The 20,095-nt window shown below is 38.2% G+C and overlaps 1 protein-coding gene across 4 annotated transcripts in view; it reads left to right on the top strand.

Moving 5' to 3' along the window:
• The window catches only part of FRYL (FRY like transcription coactivator), a 176,641-nt gene that overhangs the window by 18,147 nt on the left and 138,399 nt on the right, over positions 1-20,095 (top strand). For 2 of the 4 annotated variants that reach the window (XM_075025516.1, XM_075025536.1), the window contains exon 1: positions 11,213-11,718. The exons of the other annotated variants lie outside the window; for them this stretch is intronic. In XM_075025516.1, the coding sequence (XP_074881617.1) occupies positions 11,541-11,718 (178 nt within the window). In that variant the 5' untranslated portion in view covers positions 11,213-11,540. Of the gene's footprint in view, positions 1-11,212; positions 11,719-20,095 lie in introns of those variants that run through there. 4 annotated transcript variants of the gene reach the window in all.

The following is a 20,095-nucleotide window of genomic DNA, read 5'->3' as shown; positions in this document are numbered from 1 at the left end:
TACTTGTATCTTGAACATCATATACAAGGCTCTATCAGTGGTGTACTTTAACACCTAAAATGAAATACATCTGGCCTTCAAAGAGACTTGGAACTGTTGTAGATTTCTTTCAGAAGTCTGCATATGCATCAGCAAGAAGACAGTGGAGAAAGAAACTTGTCTGCTAACTAACTTTGATCTTGATTAACTTTGCACTATTACAGCTCTGAAATTTATTTATATACAGCTATCTGTATGCATATGTATCTTAAAATCTTATATTTAACACTCTTTTTGGTCAGACAACTATTTTACTGTTGGTTGTGGAGATGCTGCTGTTCTCCATGTGCAGCCAGCAACTGTTTGCTTGAAAAGAATTCACTTGAAGAGGTGCTTAATTTAAAAGAAACAGCAACTTCTTTATCAAGGTGTAGAGTAACTGCACAAGTTACAGTAAAGACTCTGTATTGCAGTTTAAATCTATGATATGTAGTGGAATGGAAACCAGAAGTCTTTAGGGAACTGGAAAACGCCTATCCCTTGGCTAGTAGCTAATGAAAACACCGTATGTCTTTACAAAACAAGTACTTTACTTCAAAGACGGGGAGACAATGAGAGGCGGTTTTTCAGAGGTTTGGGTAAAGCACAAGTGATGCAGCTACTTCTGGTATCTCCTACGTAGTTGCAGAGCTTTCCTGTGGAAATTCTCGGTGAGTTCCCCTCCCTTGTGCTTCTGCCCAGCATGGCTTAACACATCCTGCCTTGCTTGGCCCAGGGCACTTTCCATGTGCAGCCCACCCCTGGTCATGAAGTTCTCACCTCTGCTATCCTCCTTATCTCCTCCTCAGTAAGTATCTCTGGCTCCGAAATGGCTTATGATGCAGAGCAAGGCTCACTCCTGATGCAGACAATGCAGTAAAAAAAAAACAAAAACAAAAAAACAACACCCCCCACCCCCCCAGCCCCCCCCAAGTACCTGATCCTTTGATTTGAGGCATACCTTAAAGGATATAAGGATTCAGGCTAAAATGTACAGCAGAGTCAAGGAAGGAATAACAGTGTTGTGCGAGGAAGAGGGCCCCCTCTCTTTAAGGTCTACATAGCTAATATTCGTAATTTTAACCACTTTTCATTGGCTTTTCTGCGTGAGTGATGAAAGAGAATCCTAGTGTGGGTAAAATCACAGTCTTGACGCCTCTGTGTATTTCCAGTTGTAGATAGTCTGCTGGCTTGAAACAATCTTAGTAGAAGCTGACCTGCATGTGTTAAAAATGTGCATGTAACATTCTCTAGAGAATTTTTTTCTTCCTGTTTAACACAGCAACTTGAAAAGAATAGGTGTTTTTGAAAATTAGTTATTAAGAAATGGAAAGCAGTAAAGTTCGCGTTATGGTATCTTCCTTAAGGAGGAAGTAATTCCAGCCTCTGAAACCTTTTTGAAAAAGAATCCTCCTGTCTTTCACTATGACAGTTAGAAGTCTTTTATTAGTCTATTTAAAAAGTCACAAGTGAGGAAAGGACACAGGTCATTTTAGTCTTTATATTCTAATCAGATGACTGGGGTGTCAATTTTTCTTTAAATAAAGGAATCCTTGCCTTCCTGGGTGATCATGTTCAGCTACGTCCTTAAATTTCAATGGTTGCCTCTTTCTGCTCTTCAAAGGCAGGTTTTTTTCTTGTTGCTTCTGGAATAGGAACAGGCTTAACCTCTCCTTCACACAGGTGTAATACAGCAATTCTCTTCCAAACCCAAATAAGGAATGTTTTTCTTAATTTTTTTCACAACACATGCTAATCTCACATAATGCTTCTTCTCGTTTTGGAATAATCCTTTTCAATCTGATGATATGTGTTATTTACATCTACACTATCTCTATTTTGTCTTAATCTGTATTTTTCAAGTTCATCATTCATGATGCATCTGTCTCTTCTAGAGATCTATCTTAATTTGTGGTACTTGGAAAGAACTAATACATCAAGGTGCTCCTTGAGCTTTTCTGTTTGTTGCCCTCAGGTCACTTGTCAGAATGCCTGAGCAGTGCAGCCTGTGTGAAGGAGCAGTACCTTTGCCTTGATTGCTGTCTTCTAGGGAAGGTCTGTTCACCCCGTTTCTGAAGCTGCATAGTTAGTGTGCCATGTATTGTTTCTGTGTTGTTTGTTTTTGTTTTTTATTTATTTATGGTGGTCTTGTTTATCTCTCTGCAATTTCATAAGCTTTACTGTGATAATACAACTCATTTTAGCAAGGAAACCTGCATGGGTGTGCATAAGTACATAAATGTTCCGTACAGGATAAAAATGGAAGCTTTCTCTTGGGTGGCTCAGCAATTTGTTGGCTTAGGTTCCTTCATCTTCCCACGTATTTGTTTATTTAGTGAGCTTGATGTGCTGAGATTTATTTATTTATTCTAGCAGTGCATTTAGCAACTGTTTTTTCTTATTTGCTAATAATCCAAAACTGCTGGGTTTTGAACTTACATTCTTTTTTTTCTCCCCTGCTTACTAGAAACATTTTTGGACCTTAATTTAGTACCTACCTTAGTCAGACCTCTGTTTCATCTCAAGTATACTGTAACTTTCCAAATAGGAAGAGTAAATGAGATTTTATCCAACATCTTACACTGAAAGTTAGTATTTCCTCTCCTGTGCTTAAGCCCTGAAACGAAAACTTTGCCAAACAAACCTGCATTACATCTATTCTCTTTCCTTTCTAGAAATTATAAAAGTGCACATTGCCTGCCTTTTTTCTTTTAGAAATTAATACAGTCACTTAAAATACTTCAGTTCTGCTGTATGTGAACGTCTATAGCATTGAAAGCATAGCTGTGTTTTCTGTTAAACATGAATGACATTTGTAAAATGTTTATGTACTAAAGCTACAATACTGGGGGTTCCCATAGGCCCACATGGAGCTCCTGTGGGAGCATCCTCTGCTGCATCTGGTGGTCTGGTTGTTGTTACTGATTGTTGTTTTTGGTGTTTTTTTTTTTTTCTCCTTAAGACAGGAGGCAATTGAAATGTTAATTAAAAAAACTTGTTCAATGGAAAGAATATCCATAAACATTCAATGTTTGCATACAGAAAAAAAACTTTACTCTCTTTTAGAGTTACAAAATTTACATAAAAGATTTGTTCTAAATTAATAGCTGTTATTCATCTGATGTATTACTATGGTAAATCATACTCAGATCAGGTACTGTCTGTTAAGTAAGTTTCTTAAGTATCTTTCTTTTCCACTGCCTTGAATTTAATATAATCATTATATGTCCCTAATAGGTAAGGAAGGCATCTTGATCTGAGCAGGAGTGAATTTGTTTTCATTTAATACAGGTGCCAATCTTTCTGTAAGCCATAAATGTTGAAGACTTCAGCCCAGAGTACCTAATACAACTATGTTCATTGTAAGAACTGATAGACTGGGCTGTTTTCTATTTAAACCAAATTACATAGTTCTGGCAGCAGCATTTATTCTTTCTGGTTATGTTCAGATTATATGCAAGTGGAAATGCATTCAAGTTATTAAGTAAAAAGAAGGGGCAAAGACATCTGTATTTTGCAGAAGAATTGGAGTGCTGTTGCTTTACACTGAAGGTAATCTTTCATTTAGGATTTAAAGAGGAAACCTACTACCATTTTAAAATCTAAGCTTATATATTTCCACTAGAAAAATCTTGTAATGCTATAGAGATTATTATTTCTGCCTTTGAGATAGGAGAGATGAGAAGGGAGAAGTTTTAAAGTTATGTCCCAGCATATCTGTGGGCAAGCATACATGATATCTAATTCTTTTTTCTGATAATCTGTTAAGAAAATAGATATATTAGTTTTAACTACCTATGTCCTCTGGCTAAGAGCAACCTTGTGAGGTCCCACAGATAGCATCTCGTGTGTGAGAAATAATTTATGTTCAGCAACTTGATTTAGCTACCCTTGTTGCTGAACAAAGATGTAACTTAAGAAAACGAAGTTCTTATTTCTTCTATGACTAATTTTAATATTAACATGTGACTCGATCTCTAGTTGTACATCCTTCTTTGGCACTGTGGTTTTGTTATGAGAAAGAGATAACAGTGAAATTTTATATAGGAGGACTATATATTATATGAGATTTAAAAATACATTGCTCCTCAGCTAATGTGAATCTTGTGATACAAATATTTCACTGTAATACTAGATAATATATGTAGTATTTCAGAGTTTTAGTAGTATGGTCTGTATAATGGAGCACAGAGGATGTACAGCTAAACTAGTAGAGACTTGAGCATGTCAGTCCATGTGAATGGACTTGTGAATTTACCCACTCAGTTTTTTTTTTACTAGGTTGAGTATTAATTTCTACTTTCTGTTTTGCAGTATAGATAAACCTTCTGTGCCCATGTTTCAAAAACTGTCCATTTTGCAAGGGAAGAACTAAAATAGATTAGAGTGGATGAATGCTATGTAAACCAAGACAGAACCTATATTTAATCTAGATGTGCAGAGGATTTTCATTGGTGTCGGAAAATGAGCTTGTCCTGCTTATTGTGAACTCAGCCTGCTTTTTTAAAACAATAGAAGCTATGGAGATGAGTCGCAATGAAAAAAGGATAATTATAGTTTCCACAGGTCAGTAATATTTTAAATATACCTTCCTTGTATAAAATTTTAAGCAATAAACTAAGATTAGGTCAAGCTTGGTAAGGGAAGCAAGATAAACCGGTGCTGTATGCACTTTTGGGATTGGCATGAAGGTTATTTTGAACAATAAATTATAGATTCTTTCCCTGGCCATTTGACTTTATGCTTTGGGCATGATTTTAAAAGTTGGCCATTCAAACATGAGGAAATTCTTCTACAGATGTGTACTTCCATGTAGTGCCAGAGAAAAGTCTAACAAACAGTGACAATGGCTGTGAAAATAGCCATCAACCAAAATATTTAAGAAAGGTGTGTTGAACCACTTTTGTTCTTTAGTAATTCTGGAGATGTATGTATGTGCTTGGTCTCTGGTTATCGCTTACTGTCTATCTGGCTTTTCTATAGGTAAAACTACATTAATGGTTGGCAACTCCATTCTTTGTATTTCTGTTAAGCACTTTAAAAGCTTTCGGTAAAGGTTTTCAGCTCTCGATTCCTTAGAGATCCAATTTCATAGCAGTGTTGCTATTGCTGGTCTGGCTTACTGGTAGCTGTTCCACAGAACAGCTTTTTGTTTTTTAAATGTTTTTTTTAAAATGTCCTGTGCATAGAAACATCAACATCATGCTTGTCATCATTCACTTTGATCCTTTTATAAGGGAAAAAAATCTGTCCATTTCTGTTGTTACGGGATTGTGTAATGACGTCTTCCCTTGGTGTTCCTACTTACATGGGAATGGGTATGATTCAGAGCATGTACTACTCTGGGATTTGCTTTGAAATGCAAGTTCTTATTTGAAGAAAATCTGCCGGTGGAAGAAAGTCACAGGTTTGGAAGATCTTGTATGATACGTCAGTACTTGGAACAAGCAAGAGGTTAGCGACAGGAAGCCCAGATCCGTATCCTGACTGAGGATTGCAGAAGCTGTGGGATAGACAATACCTTGATCTTCTCAGGAACTCCTAATGAGTTCAGGAAAGCATTGTATTCTTGCATGCAACTTCAAGATAAGAACATTTATTACCTAATACATAAACGGTAAAGATTTGGGGGCTTTTTTATTAAATGGGATAATATTGCACTCCCTCAGTGAACATAACAGTTTTATGTTCAGCTTCTTCTGATGGATGTATTTTGCCAGGTATTTTATTTCTACTTCTATTTCACTTCTACTAATGCTAAGTAAAGCCAAGCTCTTAAAAAAAACAAAACAAAGCAAGCACTCCAGAAATCCCCAAACTTCCAAAGAAAAAGCCCCACAACTTTCTCCAAAAAACCCTCCATAAAGAGCAATTACAGCTTAAGTGACTGGAAGGAAATCGAAACTTTACCAAAAGCTGACAGTTGTTTGTTACTTTCATTTCTCAGGAAACAGAAAGCTAGACTTTCTTTGAGAAGAGCATGGGGACAACTGAAACTATTTGCATGTTTACATTAAAAAAAAACAATAAAATGAAATTATAGAAAGGTAAATGGCTTAGGTTTAAAGTATTTTTAATGCAAAATAATGGCTACAAGTTTACACTGATACAGAGACGGTTTATTGCAAAATTGTACATTGCTTTGTCCCTGTTTATATTGGTCCTTAGTTGTTTTTTTTCTGTGAAATTCATTAATTGAACTGGACCAAGGAAACCATTAATGCTAAGTAGCTTCGGAATTAACTGTAAAGCATGATTTTAAATCATATGAAGGATAGCCTGTTGTCTTAAATATCTTCTAAAACTTTGAAATTTTCTGACATGTAAAGTTAATTCCTTTAAATATGTCAGGTTCTTACAAGTGGTTAGTCCAAACTTCTGAAAGGTGAGATAACTCCACAATATGACAAATAAATTGTGTTCTCCCTGTGCCTACATTTTGCTAGGTTATGTTGTCTGCTCAATTTCTGTTTCTAAAGAAGAAAAAAAAGATATGTGACTCTGTACTAGTTATAAAGCAAAAAAAGTGCAGTGTATAGAGAGAAAGAAATGGATTTTGTCTTCCTTATCCCTACAGTCTTCTGTGTGAAATTATGACAGTGTCCTGCTAATCGGCTAACAAGTATAATGCAGCCATCTAGTACCCAGTACCTCTCATGAGTTTAATGCAGGTGTGTTGATTTATACTTACAGGCTGGACTGCAGGTTCAATTTCTAGCTCTACTGTTTTATTCTGCTTCCAGTTACATGTCTCTGATCCTCACTTTTCTGGGGGGAAGAGCAGATTGTTTTCATTGGGATAAGACAAATTCTTATGAATTAGGCTTCTATTCTGAGATTCAAGAAGGAAAAACTTCCTGTACCTTTTTTTTCCCCCCAAAATACTTGGGTGCTGTTGTAGTTGCTGTTTCCTTAGCAGAGTCACTCCTGCTTGAAACAGTGATGTCGGGTTTAAATTAGCAAATTGGAGAAAATGGTAGTGATGCTTATCTGGTGCACACTAATGCTGTGTGCAATATGGGCTCAAAGATGCATAGTTAAAAGCCTTGAGCTCAAGGAATCATAACATTTCTTGAAGGCCTGCAAACTGAGGTGGAGACCACTTTGCACAGCCTGGGCCTCTCGCTTTTCCGCACGGCAGAACTCGCGCCCTTCCTGTACCGCTGGGTCTTTGCTGTGGGGACTGCTTCGGCAGTACCTGCAGTACCCGTGTCCCAGCAGGAGGGAGTTTTGCTTTCGTTTTTTTTTTGTTTTTTTTTTTGTTTTTTTTTCCTTGGCGTTGGTTTTTGTCCTGGTGGCGCGGTCGTGTGGCTGAGAAGCCGGGAGAGAGCGAGGGCTCCCTCGGTGCGGCAGCCGGAGACGTGCCCCGGGGGGGGCAGATCCCGCTCCCCCCGTGCTGGCCGCGGTCCGCCTGCCGCTGCCGCTCCGCCCGCGCGGTGGCGGCTCGGGGCGCTGGGAGACGCGCTGCCGCCGCGCCGACGAGGCCGCCCGGGAGCCTCGACTGCTGCCGGTGTCGGGGCAGCCCGACGGGCGAGTCCGGGTTGAAGCCGGTCAGTCCCCTTTCGGGGTCGGCGGTACCAGCTCCTCGGGCCTGGCCCGGCGCGGCGGCGAGGAAGCCGGAGGAGGAGGAGGAGGGCGGCGGGGGGAGCAGCTTGGCGCCGCCGCCGGCTGGGGGCGCTGCGGCCAAACCCCGCCGTGCCGCGCCGGCCGGGCGGGGGGTCCCCGTTCGGAACCCGCCGATTGCCTCGTCGGCACGGTGACCAGGGCACCGCGCTTCCTCCCGGCCTCCAAACCCCCCGGGACCTGTTAGATCTGAAGGAAGTTTCGCGTCCTCTCTCCCGCCGCAAGTAGGACCGGGCTGGGTTTGCCGTAGCAGGGTGGGATAGTTTTAAGAACATGCTGTGGTACAAAACTGAGGGTTTGTAATGCGGGCTCGTTGGCAGAGACCCATCAAATAATGCGTGTTGACGGTAGGTCACAGGGCATCTGGGCTCTCTTCTAAAATTATGCTTCCCGGTACGTTGTCTGTTTCACAGTTGCCTTGTACTACCGTTAGTGCTAACTCTAAAAATTCTCTAGACGGCAAGGCACTTCCAAGTAGTTTTCTCCTACGTGGATCTTTCTGTCATTGATCGTGTTCTGTTTTTTCAGCATTTCTCATTGTTAGGATGTTCCTGCATCAGCAGGTTCACCTGCTCTAACAGAATTCCCATGTAGCCGCTCTTCCCGTGCACCCCCGCCGAACAGCTTTGCCGTTTGTGTCCTGAAAGGCCTAATCCAAAGGGACGGTGCTCTGAGAAGTGCTGTTGCCCTCTGATCACGCACTGGGTCTCCCGCTGTGGTACTTCTGCACGTTTCATGACCCGTTCGTGTTCCCTTCTGATGCGATGTCCTGCTGATGTGGATTCCTGTTAGTGAGGGGTGTGGAGCTTGGACGTTATCTTCTTGCCGTTTATATTGCTAGCTGTGGAATTGCGATGGGAAGCCTGCATGACCTCAGCAGGCACTTCAGTGCAGAACTGGAGTCGTCCTTTGAGTGTAACAGAAGTGAAATACGCATGGAAGGACATCAAAGGACTCACTGTAATACAGATAATAATTCTGTAGATGCTCAAGTCTCCCATTCTTTTTTTTATTTAGAGATTCCAGAAAAAGAAAGTATTAAAATTTATCAAATAAGGCTTTTTGTAGCCTGTTTAGTTTCTTTTGTTTAAAGATGAATTTGAGTATAACCATTGTAAGACTTCTCATATGTTTTCCCCTGACAGATTATCTGTAAAGCTCACTCAGATTGTATAAAACCCACAGTTGTACATTGTACTGTTTAAGGAAGATGGCAAGAGCAACTGTGAGAGGAGTGTATGTGAAATGTCATAGGCAGAAAAGTAAACTTTGTATCTTACCTTCATTATTTATAAAATTCTGCTTTCATAGAATGTAATGAAGTGTGGAAGTCCTGGAGGTAACTACTATCCATCCATATACATTTGTAAATAATAATTAAAAAAAATATAAAAATATGTATATATCCCCAATTATCTTCTATAGAAAATTCTTTGATGTCCTTTTCTTAAGAGTCAAACAAAAGCCATCCTGAAAGAAAAAAAAAATCAATCAAAAGCTTTTTGATTACATCTGTGTTATATAAGCTTTATTAGTTTATCAAGTTTAATATTGAAATATGATCATGTGTGTGGTGGGTGGTCTTTATTCCTTGTTTGTGTTTTGTTTATAAATCCTGTTACTTGAAAGGCTGTTAGGTTTTCTCATTAAAAAAAGTATAGTTTCAGCCCTTAGTTTTTTTTTATTCACAGCCAATACACATATGCTGCATGTTGTGTAGAAAGTCACACCTTATGCATTTAACTGAAGTGACGCACTAGGTACTTGCACTTCATCTGTCGTCTCCACCCTGTGTCCACATGCATAATAAAACCTCCATAGCGTGGTTAAGAGCACTTTGGTATCTAGTGTGACCCTTTCAGAGGGGTGTTTAAGTTAGATACAACTTGAAATATCTGATTACCCCCTCCTTTGTCAACTGCAGCTTGGCAGGTGGCTGGTTGGAAGCGTTCTCAGTCTCGCAGAAGTGTCTGAATTCCTCTTTTGTTCCCAAATGATAGAAACTATAAAGTAGGTTTGTGGCAAGATTTTAAGGGGAAAAAAAAAAAAAGAAATTCTATAGAAAATAATGCTATTATGAATAAATGATTGCTTCAGTTTGTAATTACTCATGATCTTTTATAATCCCAAATTATCTCTGTGGTATCTTATTATTTGTTCTGAAAACACATAAAAAGCTTTTCTGAAAATATATTCTGTGTAATTTTTTTTGTATTGGTGCAAAAAATACTGTGAATGAAATCATTATAGGGACAATTTTTTTGCTTGATCTCCCAAATCTTTCACTGCAGGAAATAATATTCTAACAATGTGTCTTTTATGATAAGGTCAGAATTTTGTATTCCTCTGCAGGGAAAAATCTGTGTAGAATTTTGTGTTCATTTAGAAGAGAAATACAGACTAACTTGAGTATATGGGGATTTTTAATGCAGATTGGAATCCAAAAGATATCACATTTTCAGTCTATACAGAACTTGCAAAATATTGTAGGTGGCCACTTCAGTGAACTTGTACCAAATTTTTCAGGTTGTGGCATTCTTAACTTGATCTAATACTTAAGAAGTGTGACAGTAGAGTTGGTCAGTAAAGGAGTTACAGCTTAATCCAGTTGAGCGGCCCCTTGTGAGCATTGAACTACTGGAGCTCTGCAACCTGAAGCAAGTTACTTTTTCATTGATGTTTTTGTTTGGGTTTTTTTTGTGGTGTGTTTTGTGGTTTTTGTTTTCTGGGTTTTTTTTGTTGTTATTGTTAGGAGCTAGACACAGTAGTGAATTTTTGTATAGTAGTGTGGTATACTTTAGGCTAAGGTTGGATAACTGTGTTGAATGCATTCAGAAATGTCTTCGGACACTGAGCTGCTTTCATAAAAATAACAGAAGTGTGCAGGCTGCTCCTCAGACATTCAGAGTGAGTATTAGTGGATTTCATCTGGGTGATGTATACAATCTTTGGAGGCAAGTGAGGTGGGAGTATTACCTAGTAGTAAGTCTGTGGATCTCCACTCCAAATCTAATAAATAAAGTAATACTTTCAATCATACAATGATACATATTCCCAAATGTAGAAAGCATTAAAGAATACTCTTCTATGCCAATGTCTCTTTTTTCCCTTTGAGCTTTCTGCTCCAAATGCAAGGCATCTTTCATAATGGCTTCTTTAAGCTAAATATAGAACAACATTTTAACTTCCCCCAAATAAAAACAAAAAACTTGGCTAAACCAGGCATGTATGGAGAAGTAGCCTTAGGGATAAAATGGCCGTTGGGACAAAATGAGACAGGTTATTTCTGTACTTGGTGTTTTCTGGAAGGTGGTTTGAGTATTTTAAGTGGTAAATACAGCATCAGAGTCTCTGCAAAACAGAACTTAATATTTAATAAATGTTAGTGTCTTCATAGCTAGTAGTTAAAACCATGTGAGAATGCAAATGGTTCAAATTGTGCTGTAGACACTTTGTTTATAAAGCTGGTGCAGAGACTTTCTAAATGATAAGTGTTATCTTTCAAGTGCAGATGAACGCTCTCTGTGCACTTAATGAAAATTAAAAGCTATTGAACTCTGTCAGATAGGAATTTGAAAATACACCGTGCATTTTATTAGTGCTTAAAATTGTTGCAGTGCTAAATACGGTGTCTTCTACCAGCGCAGAGTTTAGCGTGTGTTGGTTAATATAGAGGCTTGTTGTTGTTTGGTTTTCTTATCGGTCCGTACAGTTAGACGTCTTTAAAATCTGCCTTGGGGCAGCTGGCAGCTGGTGTTGGCACCACCCAGGTTGGCGGTGACATCAGTAGGAGAAGTCTACCTCTGTGCTCGAGGAAGTCGAGGTGGGAGCCGCGCTCTGTAACGTGCAGCTAGACTGCTGAATTTAGGGAACGCTGAGAGCACGGAGGGCGGGTAAAAATGGAATTCCTGAAAAAAATTGTTCCCACTGTCGTTTCTGGAGATGTAGTTCCGGATGTTGGCAGTACTGCCCGTGAAAGTTCCCCAAGGCTCCTGAAGATGAGACGTGTCAGGCTGTTTTCCTTAGGACAGACAATAGATGAAGATGACGAGACGCATGTTTTACATCCTGATTACAGTATGTATCCGTGTCATCAACCTGGTAAAAACCGATTACTAAGCTTTTTCTTCAGATCATGATTATTTTGCTAATTTGATGAATTAGATTATAAAAGGCCTTTTTATCACAGTATGATAATGGTGTCTTTAGTTTTAAACTGTTTTATCATTGACACACTGTCATGTCTTAGCGACCTATTTGAAAGCAATTTTACAGGATTTCTAATGTGCTCCTTGTCTTTGCATGCCTGTGTGACTTTTTTTTCCCTTTTTGGGATAAGTATCCCTATGTAAGTTTTTAATTTGTAATGTAGCTACGATTAGGCACCAGGAGTTGTCTAGACAGATGTGTGCTGCACCGAGCTCTGACTGCAGTGCAGGGTTCAAGTTTTGTGCCATCTTTTCTCTCCCTGTTTTTCAAATCCCCAAAGTTTTCGAAGGCTTTCCTTTTAAGAGCTTTTTCATTTCAAAAATGTTTATGCTTTCCTTTTTTAGTGTTTTGAAGATTGCAGATTTTTTAAAATAAACGTAATATGTAAATTAAAGTAGTCAAGTAAAATCTGGACATTGTATAGAGAATTTTTAACTTAAGAACATGGGTAAACTTGCTTGTATGAAGTGTTTTTTTTTTAACTACCTGTTAGTGTCTAAATATTACAGTGTATTGTGTTAATAAAAAGAAGTAGAATGAGTTAATGTTCCTTTTTCAGACAGTTCAACTGGGCGGCAATGGAAAATCCAGTTTTACTTTTTTTTTTCTTTTTGCCTTCAGCTAAAATAGTAAGGTCTTGAACCTTTATGGACTTGGATCCTGATGGCTATCTGATGCACAGTTTTTACCCTTTGCTACGTGGTGGCTATTTTCAGGAATTAGTGTGGCCTTGAAACTTTTTCCCTTATGTGTTTAGCTGTAAAGTTGGGAGATGGTGACATTCAACTTATTGGGTGGTGAACTTACAGCCTTAACTATGGAATTAAGTCGGTGGTGGTGGTGGGAGAAAGGGGTTTCCTTGGAAAGACTTTTCTTAGCCTTTCTGATTGTAATACAAACCACTTTTTTTTTTTTTTTTTTTTTTTTAATGTGTCAGGTTGAGTAATGTTGGCAGCTGGGGAAAGCGGGGACAGTTCTGTTTTGTTAAACAAGTTGTTCTGTGTATAACAAATTAGAACAAATCAATGTAATTGTACGGACTATTGAAGACTTCTTACAGAATAAGGTCTGTTAAGACTGTTGCTGCCTATACACTTGAAAACTCTGATCAGAAGCTCATGGTATCTCAAAGAGTGATGCTCTTTTAGCCAGGTTCATGTCCTCATTTAACTTTGAATGCTGTAGAGCCTTGAAGTTTGTCATTGGGTATCACTGTGAATGTGCACAGCTTAAATATCTCCATAAGCATATCTCCTTAATTCTGCTTTCATATGCTGTATTGTGGTTTCTTTATAGCTCTCACTTTTAAATAATATTTTATTTCAAATGTTATAATTTCAGAGTAAATAGAATTGTCTTTGTGCTGGCTTAAAAGAAAATTCTATAGGCTGAAGTTTGTAGACAAAACAGATGCATTCATCTAATTTTGTTCAATGTTTTGTCGATAGTTCGAGCAAATGAGGATAATAAACATAGAATACACCAGTCCTACTATTGAAGATGAATTCCTCTTTCTTGGTCATTAAATATTTGCCAAATGGTGATTATTAGGAGTGATTTTGTGGAAATCAGTAGTGTCTGACTAATATCACTTAATAGTGTGATGTCATCATTTGCGAAATGCAGACTTATAGTCTGTTCTGGGATCATGCTTTTACCATAGCAGATAGTAGCTGAATCCTCTTTAAATTATCTGCTTATTTCTATTTTTGTATCTTGGTAATGGAATGAACTGCTCTGCTGAAATAGAGCAAAAGAAGTACTGCGTTTACCAGTTGGGTATGCTGCGGAAGGCGGGTGCCGACAAAACAGGTAATAAAACAACAGAATGATTTGAAGAAAAAATGTAAATGTTTACTTGCTTAATGTCAGCAGATGTGGTGTTAATGTGCTACCAAATTTAATATAATGAAGCTGTTAAGGAGCTCAGTAGATTTTTAAAGCTAAGGTGGTTTGTCCTGTAGATACGTTTTGAGTTCGAAACTGGGTTGTTTGTGGTGTTTTTTTTTTTTCTTTTTTCTTTTTCCTTTCTGTTCCTTATTGCTGCTGTTTAGGAACATTTTTGTATTAATGAGAATTTAGGTGAAATACCAAGTCTGACAACTATTTTAAAGTATAAAAGTATTTTAGAAGGTCTTAAACCAGCCAACCAAACAAAAAACCTATTCCTGGTATTCAAAGCATAATAGTATTATTTTGATAATACCACATAGTTGGGTTTGCATATATCTGACCTAAATATTTTTTGTGTGGAATTCAAGTGATGAGATTCTTTTTCTTTTTTTTTTAAGATTAAAACATTCATCAGTGTCGCCTTTCAAAATGTTAACTCAATTAGTATATTCTTTGTTTTATAGCCGAAAACAAAACCTTAGAAATATATGGTCTGTGACACATCTTTTAAAATACGTACCTTCTGTCAGAATAGTTTCAAGTGTATTTTGGTAATCTTTCATAACTGTCTTTTTAGATTTATAAGATTATTAGAACTGTAGAAAAAAAACACATCTCACTTGCTGAAGTATTTGCATATGAATGTGTGCATCACAACACTTAATAGATGTTAGTAAAAGAACAGGCAGTTCTTTTAAATTTGCTGTAGCATTTAAGAGTTGACATGCTCCCAGTTTTAAAAATTTCAAAGCTACAATCCAAATCAAACAAAAAGATGAACCTGGAGGATCCAGAGAAAGTATTTTCATGTACCAAAAAACACATGCAGATGCATACATGTACAGACCCATCTAGAAAATATTTCATATTCTCCCTTTTGCTATTTGTAGCATTAAAGAAGGGGAACGCCATGGCTGCTCTGTGCAAAGTAGCAAATGGCAGCGTACCTGTGATGTGTGAAATGTGCCCTGTTGCAGCTCTGTGCTTTGGTTGTGTTGTAGGGCAGGGTGGCTAATACTGTGAAACAGTCTTAATGGCCAACTGTGTAAGTCAAATCTGCAATAACTGCCCAAGAGATGTTAAATTTATCAGTGATATGAGTATTTGCATTGCTCACAGTGTCCACATTATTTCTGTGTATGGAAAGCGTCTCCTTTTGCAAACATTAAACCTGCTTCCCTTCAAGTGCCTCTGCTAGGGGAACAGAAATAAGCCAGCAGAATTGTGTTCTTTGGTGGTAAAAAAAAAAGAGTATTATAGCTGTAATTGCCTCAGGGGCTAACAGCAGGGGCTGGATAGACGTAAACTGCCTTATAAGCACTGCATCTCTGTAATACCAGCAACTCTGCAGGGCGTATTCAGCTCCGTGTTGCATCTCTGATCAGCCTTGTACAGCAGAGGATGACCAGGAGGCCCAGCATTTATCTGCAATAAAAGTCAGTTTCTGTACCCGAGTTCTCAGTTTTGGTTAGAGAAGACTGGAGGGGTTAGTGGGCAACTAAGTACCATGGCTTCCCCCCAACTCCAATCTCTGTTTGCTTCTCGCTTACATTCAGAAACTGCTCCATAGTACTATTTGGGATCCAGAATGCTATTTACATAAAAATGTCTAACCCTCTCTCCTGTTTTCTTATCACAACAGATAGCATTGTTTTGCTTGACTAATGCCCCAGGAAATTTTTCTGTGTATATTTTCCATAAGAAGTAATAAGGAACCTTTCCTAAGGGCCTCTGGAACCTGCTCTTGAAGCTCATTGCAACAAAACGTAGGGAAAGGGGATTTGGTTAGATTTTTGAGTGCGGTTTTACAAGCGGATCAGGCTGATCTAACCATTTGCTGCCAGCGAAAAGGGCAATCTCGCTCCCAGCTGTGCAGCCCTTTCCCATCTCCTGTTGGGTGCTGGTGTAGCCTTTCCCTGAGCTGATGCATTTCACAAAGCCAGCAGAAAAAATGTTCTAATGTTTTTGGGGCACTATTTTTGAGATATATTGGCAAGGGGAATCAACTCTCTGAGAGTGCCTTTTTGGTCAGTAGTGGGGGCAGCATTAGATGTCTTACCATCACCAAAAGTAGCAATCACCTTCTGGATACCCTCTGTTTAAATATATTGATTTGTGGAAAATGAACTCTTTAATATTTTAGATAAATGGAAACACAAGCATCTCTCCAGACTTTTATTTTAAGTGCAGTGATGATATGCTTTATTATTACTGCTTATAAGCAGATACAATGACCATTGGGTAAATGTTTAAGTAAGGCATTTGCTTAAGATGGAGTCAATGAACTGAAATAACGTCCAGCTAGTCTTTTTAAAAGTAAGGCCATGTGCAAAGGGAGTACGCCTCTGACTTTTTCATTTTACCATTAATGTGGAAAATCGACTATAGTTATACTTAATTGTTAAAAAAAAAAATGGTATGACTTAGTTCTAGGAGATATCTCAAATGTTTTTGCCCTATTTTTTTGAGATTTGCTTTTTTTTAATTGTATTGTGTACTTGGCTGTATGCCTAATACGCTTTTACTGTAGTTGTCTCAGGGTTTCATCTGAAGAATAGGCATGCAGGAGTTTACAATGAGTATAAATATTCTTTTTTCCTACAGTGTTTGTGGGTTGGTTGGGGTTTTTTTGTTTGTTTGTTTGTGGTTTTTTTTGCCAAAACTTACCTTTATCTCATCCAAAAGAGTGACAAAGTAATTGTAACTTAGTGCTTTTTTCAAGGGGGGGCGTCAGTACAACTCAAAGGTAGACCTAGAAGGGTCTTTTCTTCACACTTAACAGCTACTCATATGGATTTCATGAGGAGGTAATTTGTTTTCCTCTGAGCTATGGTGAACAGAGCTTACAACTTTTTTAATGCTATTGTTCACTTAATAGATTACCTCTGCATCACATTTGCAGGGTTTTTTTTAATGCATCTTCTGGACTTCAAGCACTTAAAAGGTTTTCTGAAGCTTAAGTATGTTAGTCTAAGGTTTCATATGACAGCTGAACCAGTGTAATGCCAATGCTACAAAAAGGAGGTTGTATCCTTTCACCTGTATAACTGTCTTGTATATTCATTTGTGATGGTCCTGGTGCATGTCTTTCCTTGGTGAGACTGTTCAACTTGCTAAGCCAAGAGGAAACATCCCTTCCCTCCCAATACCAATGGACAGGCAGCAAACTGGAACACTGTGAGTGCAAACCAACAGCAAATTTAGGAAGTGAGTGTCAGTAATCCTGGCGTTTGGTCTTTTTTTCTGTTCTTTTTGTCTTTGTCCTGCAGATTGTAAGCTGAAAAGTCAGAAGTAATGAGAACTCCTGTTCATTAAGGGGGAAAAAAATATTAGAGGTGAAATTGGACAATATTTAATATTATCTTTAGGCTAATTCTTCAAGATAATGCAGTTAAAAGTTAGTGGGAGGGATTGTAAATAAAGCAATTATCTCTTAACCTTTGCAATCCACAACTACTTTAAGATAGTTGGGAAAGGCACAAAATAAAGCTTTTGACTTGAAGGAGAGGGGGAGAGAGGTGATAGTATGGGGAAAATGAAAGAAAATTTAACATAGCCAGAAAAAAAAGTCTTCAGAAGATTCTGCTATAGCCAATTAAGGGGAGCTGTGAAGTGCTGAAGTCAACGAGATACAGAGAAACTCGTCAAAAATAATTACATATGCTACTGTAAACCTATTCTCTCTATGATTTACTGGTAATACAAGGACATAAAAGTATTCTTTTAAATTCTTTGTGTCTAAATTGTCCACAGGTCTTGAAAGCGATGTTTTGAGAGGGAGAGAAGGGTTTAGCATGTTGTTCCTTTTTGATTCACACTGTAAATCTCTTTCATGTAGAACAGAGTTTAAAACATACCTGTGACACTGCTATCTATCTGTTTTCTATAATGTCTGCCTGCGATCCAAGGTAGAGTCTGTAAGAGGCTGGACAGTGTCTAGAATCAAAATCTCAGCTTATTTTTAAGGAGCCATTTTCCTTTAAGTAAAAAACTGTTATCCCTTCAAACACATTAAAATTGATCACGGGACTGAAAACTTCAAAATAACACCCCCGTTATGCTGAAGAAAGTATTTGTAAGGTCAATATAGTATTTACCAACAGGATTAAATCAGCAGTTGCATATGAAGATGCCATGCTAGTGACATTAGCAATTCAGATTTAAGATAACAGAAAGATTATAATTCAAACATTTTGTTACACAGTTCCTCACTTTTCAGTTGAAAAGGAAAAAAGTCCATGTTTCAAATGAAAAAGTTTTAGTTTATGGGTGATCTAACTAGCCTTAATCTCCTCTAGGGCTGTTTTTTCTGTTTCTAATGAAAATGTGAGTTGTGAATGGAAGAGGCAGATACGACATTTTTCAGTAAGTCGTGATACTTCTGATGGCTGTTGACAGTTTGTTAGCTGCACTTGTTAGCTGTTTTATGTCTTGATTTGTAGACTTCCATGCTTCCAGTTTCTTTTGTTTTAAGGTCTCCAATAACAGAATGATTCTTACCCTGTGAGTGCTAGCTTTATATGTGTTCCTTCTAAAAAGTATTATGTGGATCCAGACTGAGGGATAATAATTTCAGCTATCTCATCTTAATCAAGGACTAATTTGGAAAGCCTTTCCATTTTCAGTAAATGGCATTCTTTGTGTCTCTAACTTAGCACTGAAAAGCCTTTAGTTGCTCTTCAAGTAAGGAAATGTCAAAAATGCTTTCTTCAGTGGGGAGTGTTTTCTCAATTAGTAAGTGCTGTTGAAGAATACCTGTGATTTGCGAAGTAGTGTTCATGGCCTCGGATATTTTACTCGACATGCATCTTCTTGCTCTCCAGCCAAGTTCTAAAAGGCCCCTGCAAGCAGAGACTCTCCCAGACAAGAGAGTTCTTGGCTTGTGCTTGAAGGTTTTTGGTGTTTGTATTTTATTTATAAAGGGCAAGTTTTGTTGTGAGAAATCCATATGCACTACTGATTTGAAGAGATTGGTGAAACTTTCAGAAGGCCTCATCGCTTTAGCAATGGTATCTTCTAAAGGGATTAAGTTCCTGTCTGCAGCAGTGTTTCATGAGACTCTCTGGATGCTCAGGACTTGGTGTACCCTCACTTTATGATCGGTGTGATACCCCTTACATAGAGATACTACCTAAATAATAATAATTCTTTAGCTCATTAGTACCATTGAGGTCTGTAGTGACAAGCGTCTGTGTTGGACCCTGATTGCTTGGGAGACTTTCATTGCTCATTGATAAGACCAGTATGGCAACATGAGCTTAAGATACTTTAGCATCAGGATGCTGTTGCACAGTCGTATTAGACACTGACCCCAAACTGTCTGGTGTCTGTTGGCATCTTTTAAGATCCACTGGGGTGAGCCTTGTCTCAGTTACTTCTTTGAGAAGATGACTGGCTGAAGGAAGAATGTTTTTAATTTAAAAATATTTTCTAACTTGAAAGTGGGAAAAACAGGAAGTAAAACACATAAAACCAGCTTATAACTTGTATAAAAATATTGTATTTCTCCAGTATGTTGTCTTCTGTTGACTAGAATTAGTTTTAAAGTAATTTTTCTTTATTCTTTGGTTAGGGTTTCCATAAAGTCTTATTTCATGGAAGGACTGTGTAGAACTGAGTAGTTGAATTTGCCTAGAAGTTGATGGAATTATACCATATACATTTCTAGGTAGATTGTACGTTTGGAAAGTTGACACGTTCATGCTAATTACTGAGAGAAATGAACAGTATGCTAGTGCTCTATCAAGAAATAACATGACTGATAGAGAGGAGCCAGTTTCATGAACAGAAAAAGCCTAAGGATATTCTCCATTTTACCTGATTATCTGAACATGTTTCTACCACCCATTTTCAGTTCTTAATTTTTCTTTAAGTGGTAGGGATTACAGTGGAGTGATACTGTCCCTTTCCATTTGATCTGCTCTGCCAGATGCAGGTGTGTGGATGAAAAGCTGTGTGCGACACTGCAGGTGAAGTGATGAGCTTTGTAGCTGCTGCGTGGTCTCTCCCAGTGCTGACACAGGTGCATCTGCTGGCCGAGACTATTTTGTAGTCCACCAGCTGAGGCACTTTAAGGAACTTTGTGCTGTGGACTACTTGCAGAACTTCCAGACAAGTGTTGCCTTGTTGTAAAGTTTTAGTGTGTGTTAGGTATTTGGTATCTAACTGTTGCGTTTAGCTGCCTTTGCATTTGTGGTTACTTCTTGTTTTCTCCCTTCCTAATTTTTTTATTTCCTTTCTCGCTTTTCTTCAATGTAACAGCGCGCTTGCTGAGGATAAAGGTTCAGAAATGGCACTCGTGAATTCCGTTAATTCTGACTTGCAAATCAATGTGTATGTATTAATTACCTTT

This window comes from Buteo buteo, chromosome 1, assembly GCF_964188355.1.
Source record: "Buteo buteo chromosome 1, bButBut1.hap1.1, whole genome shotgun sequence".
Lineage (NCBI taxonomy): Eukaryota > Metazoa > Chordata > Aves > Accipitriformes > Accipitridae > Buteo > Buteo buteo.
Note: the sequence above shows the minus strand (reverse complement) of the source record. Positions and strands in the feature narration are given on the sequence as shown.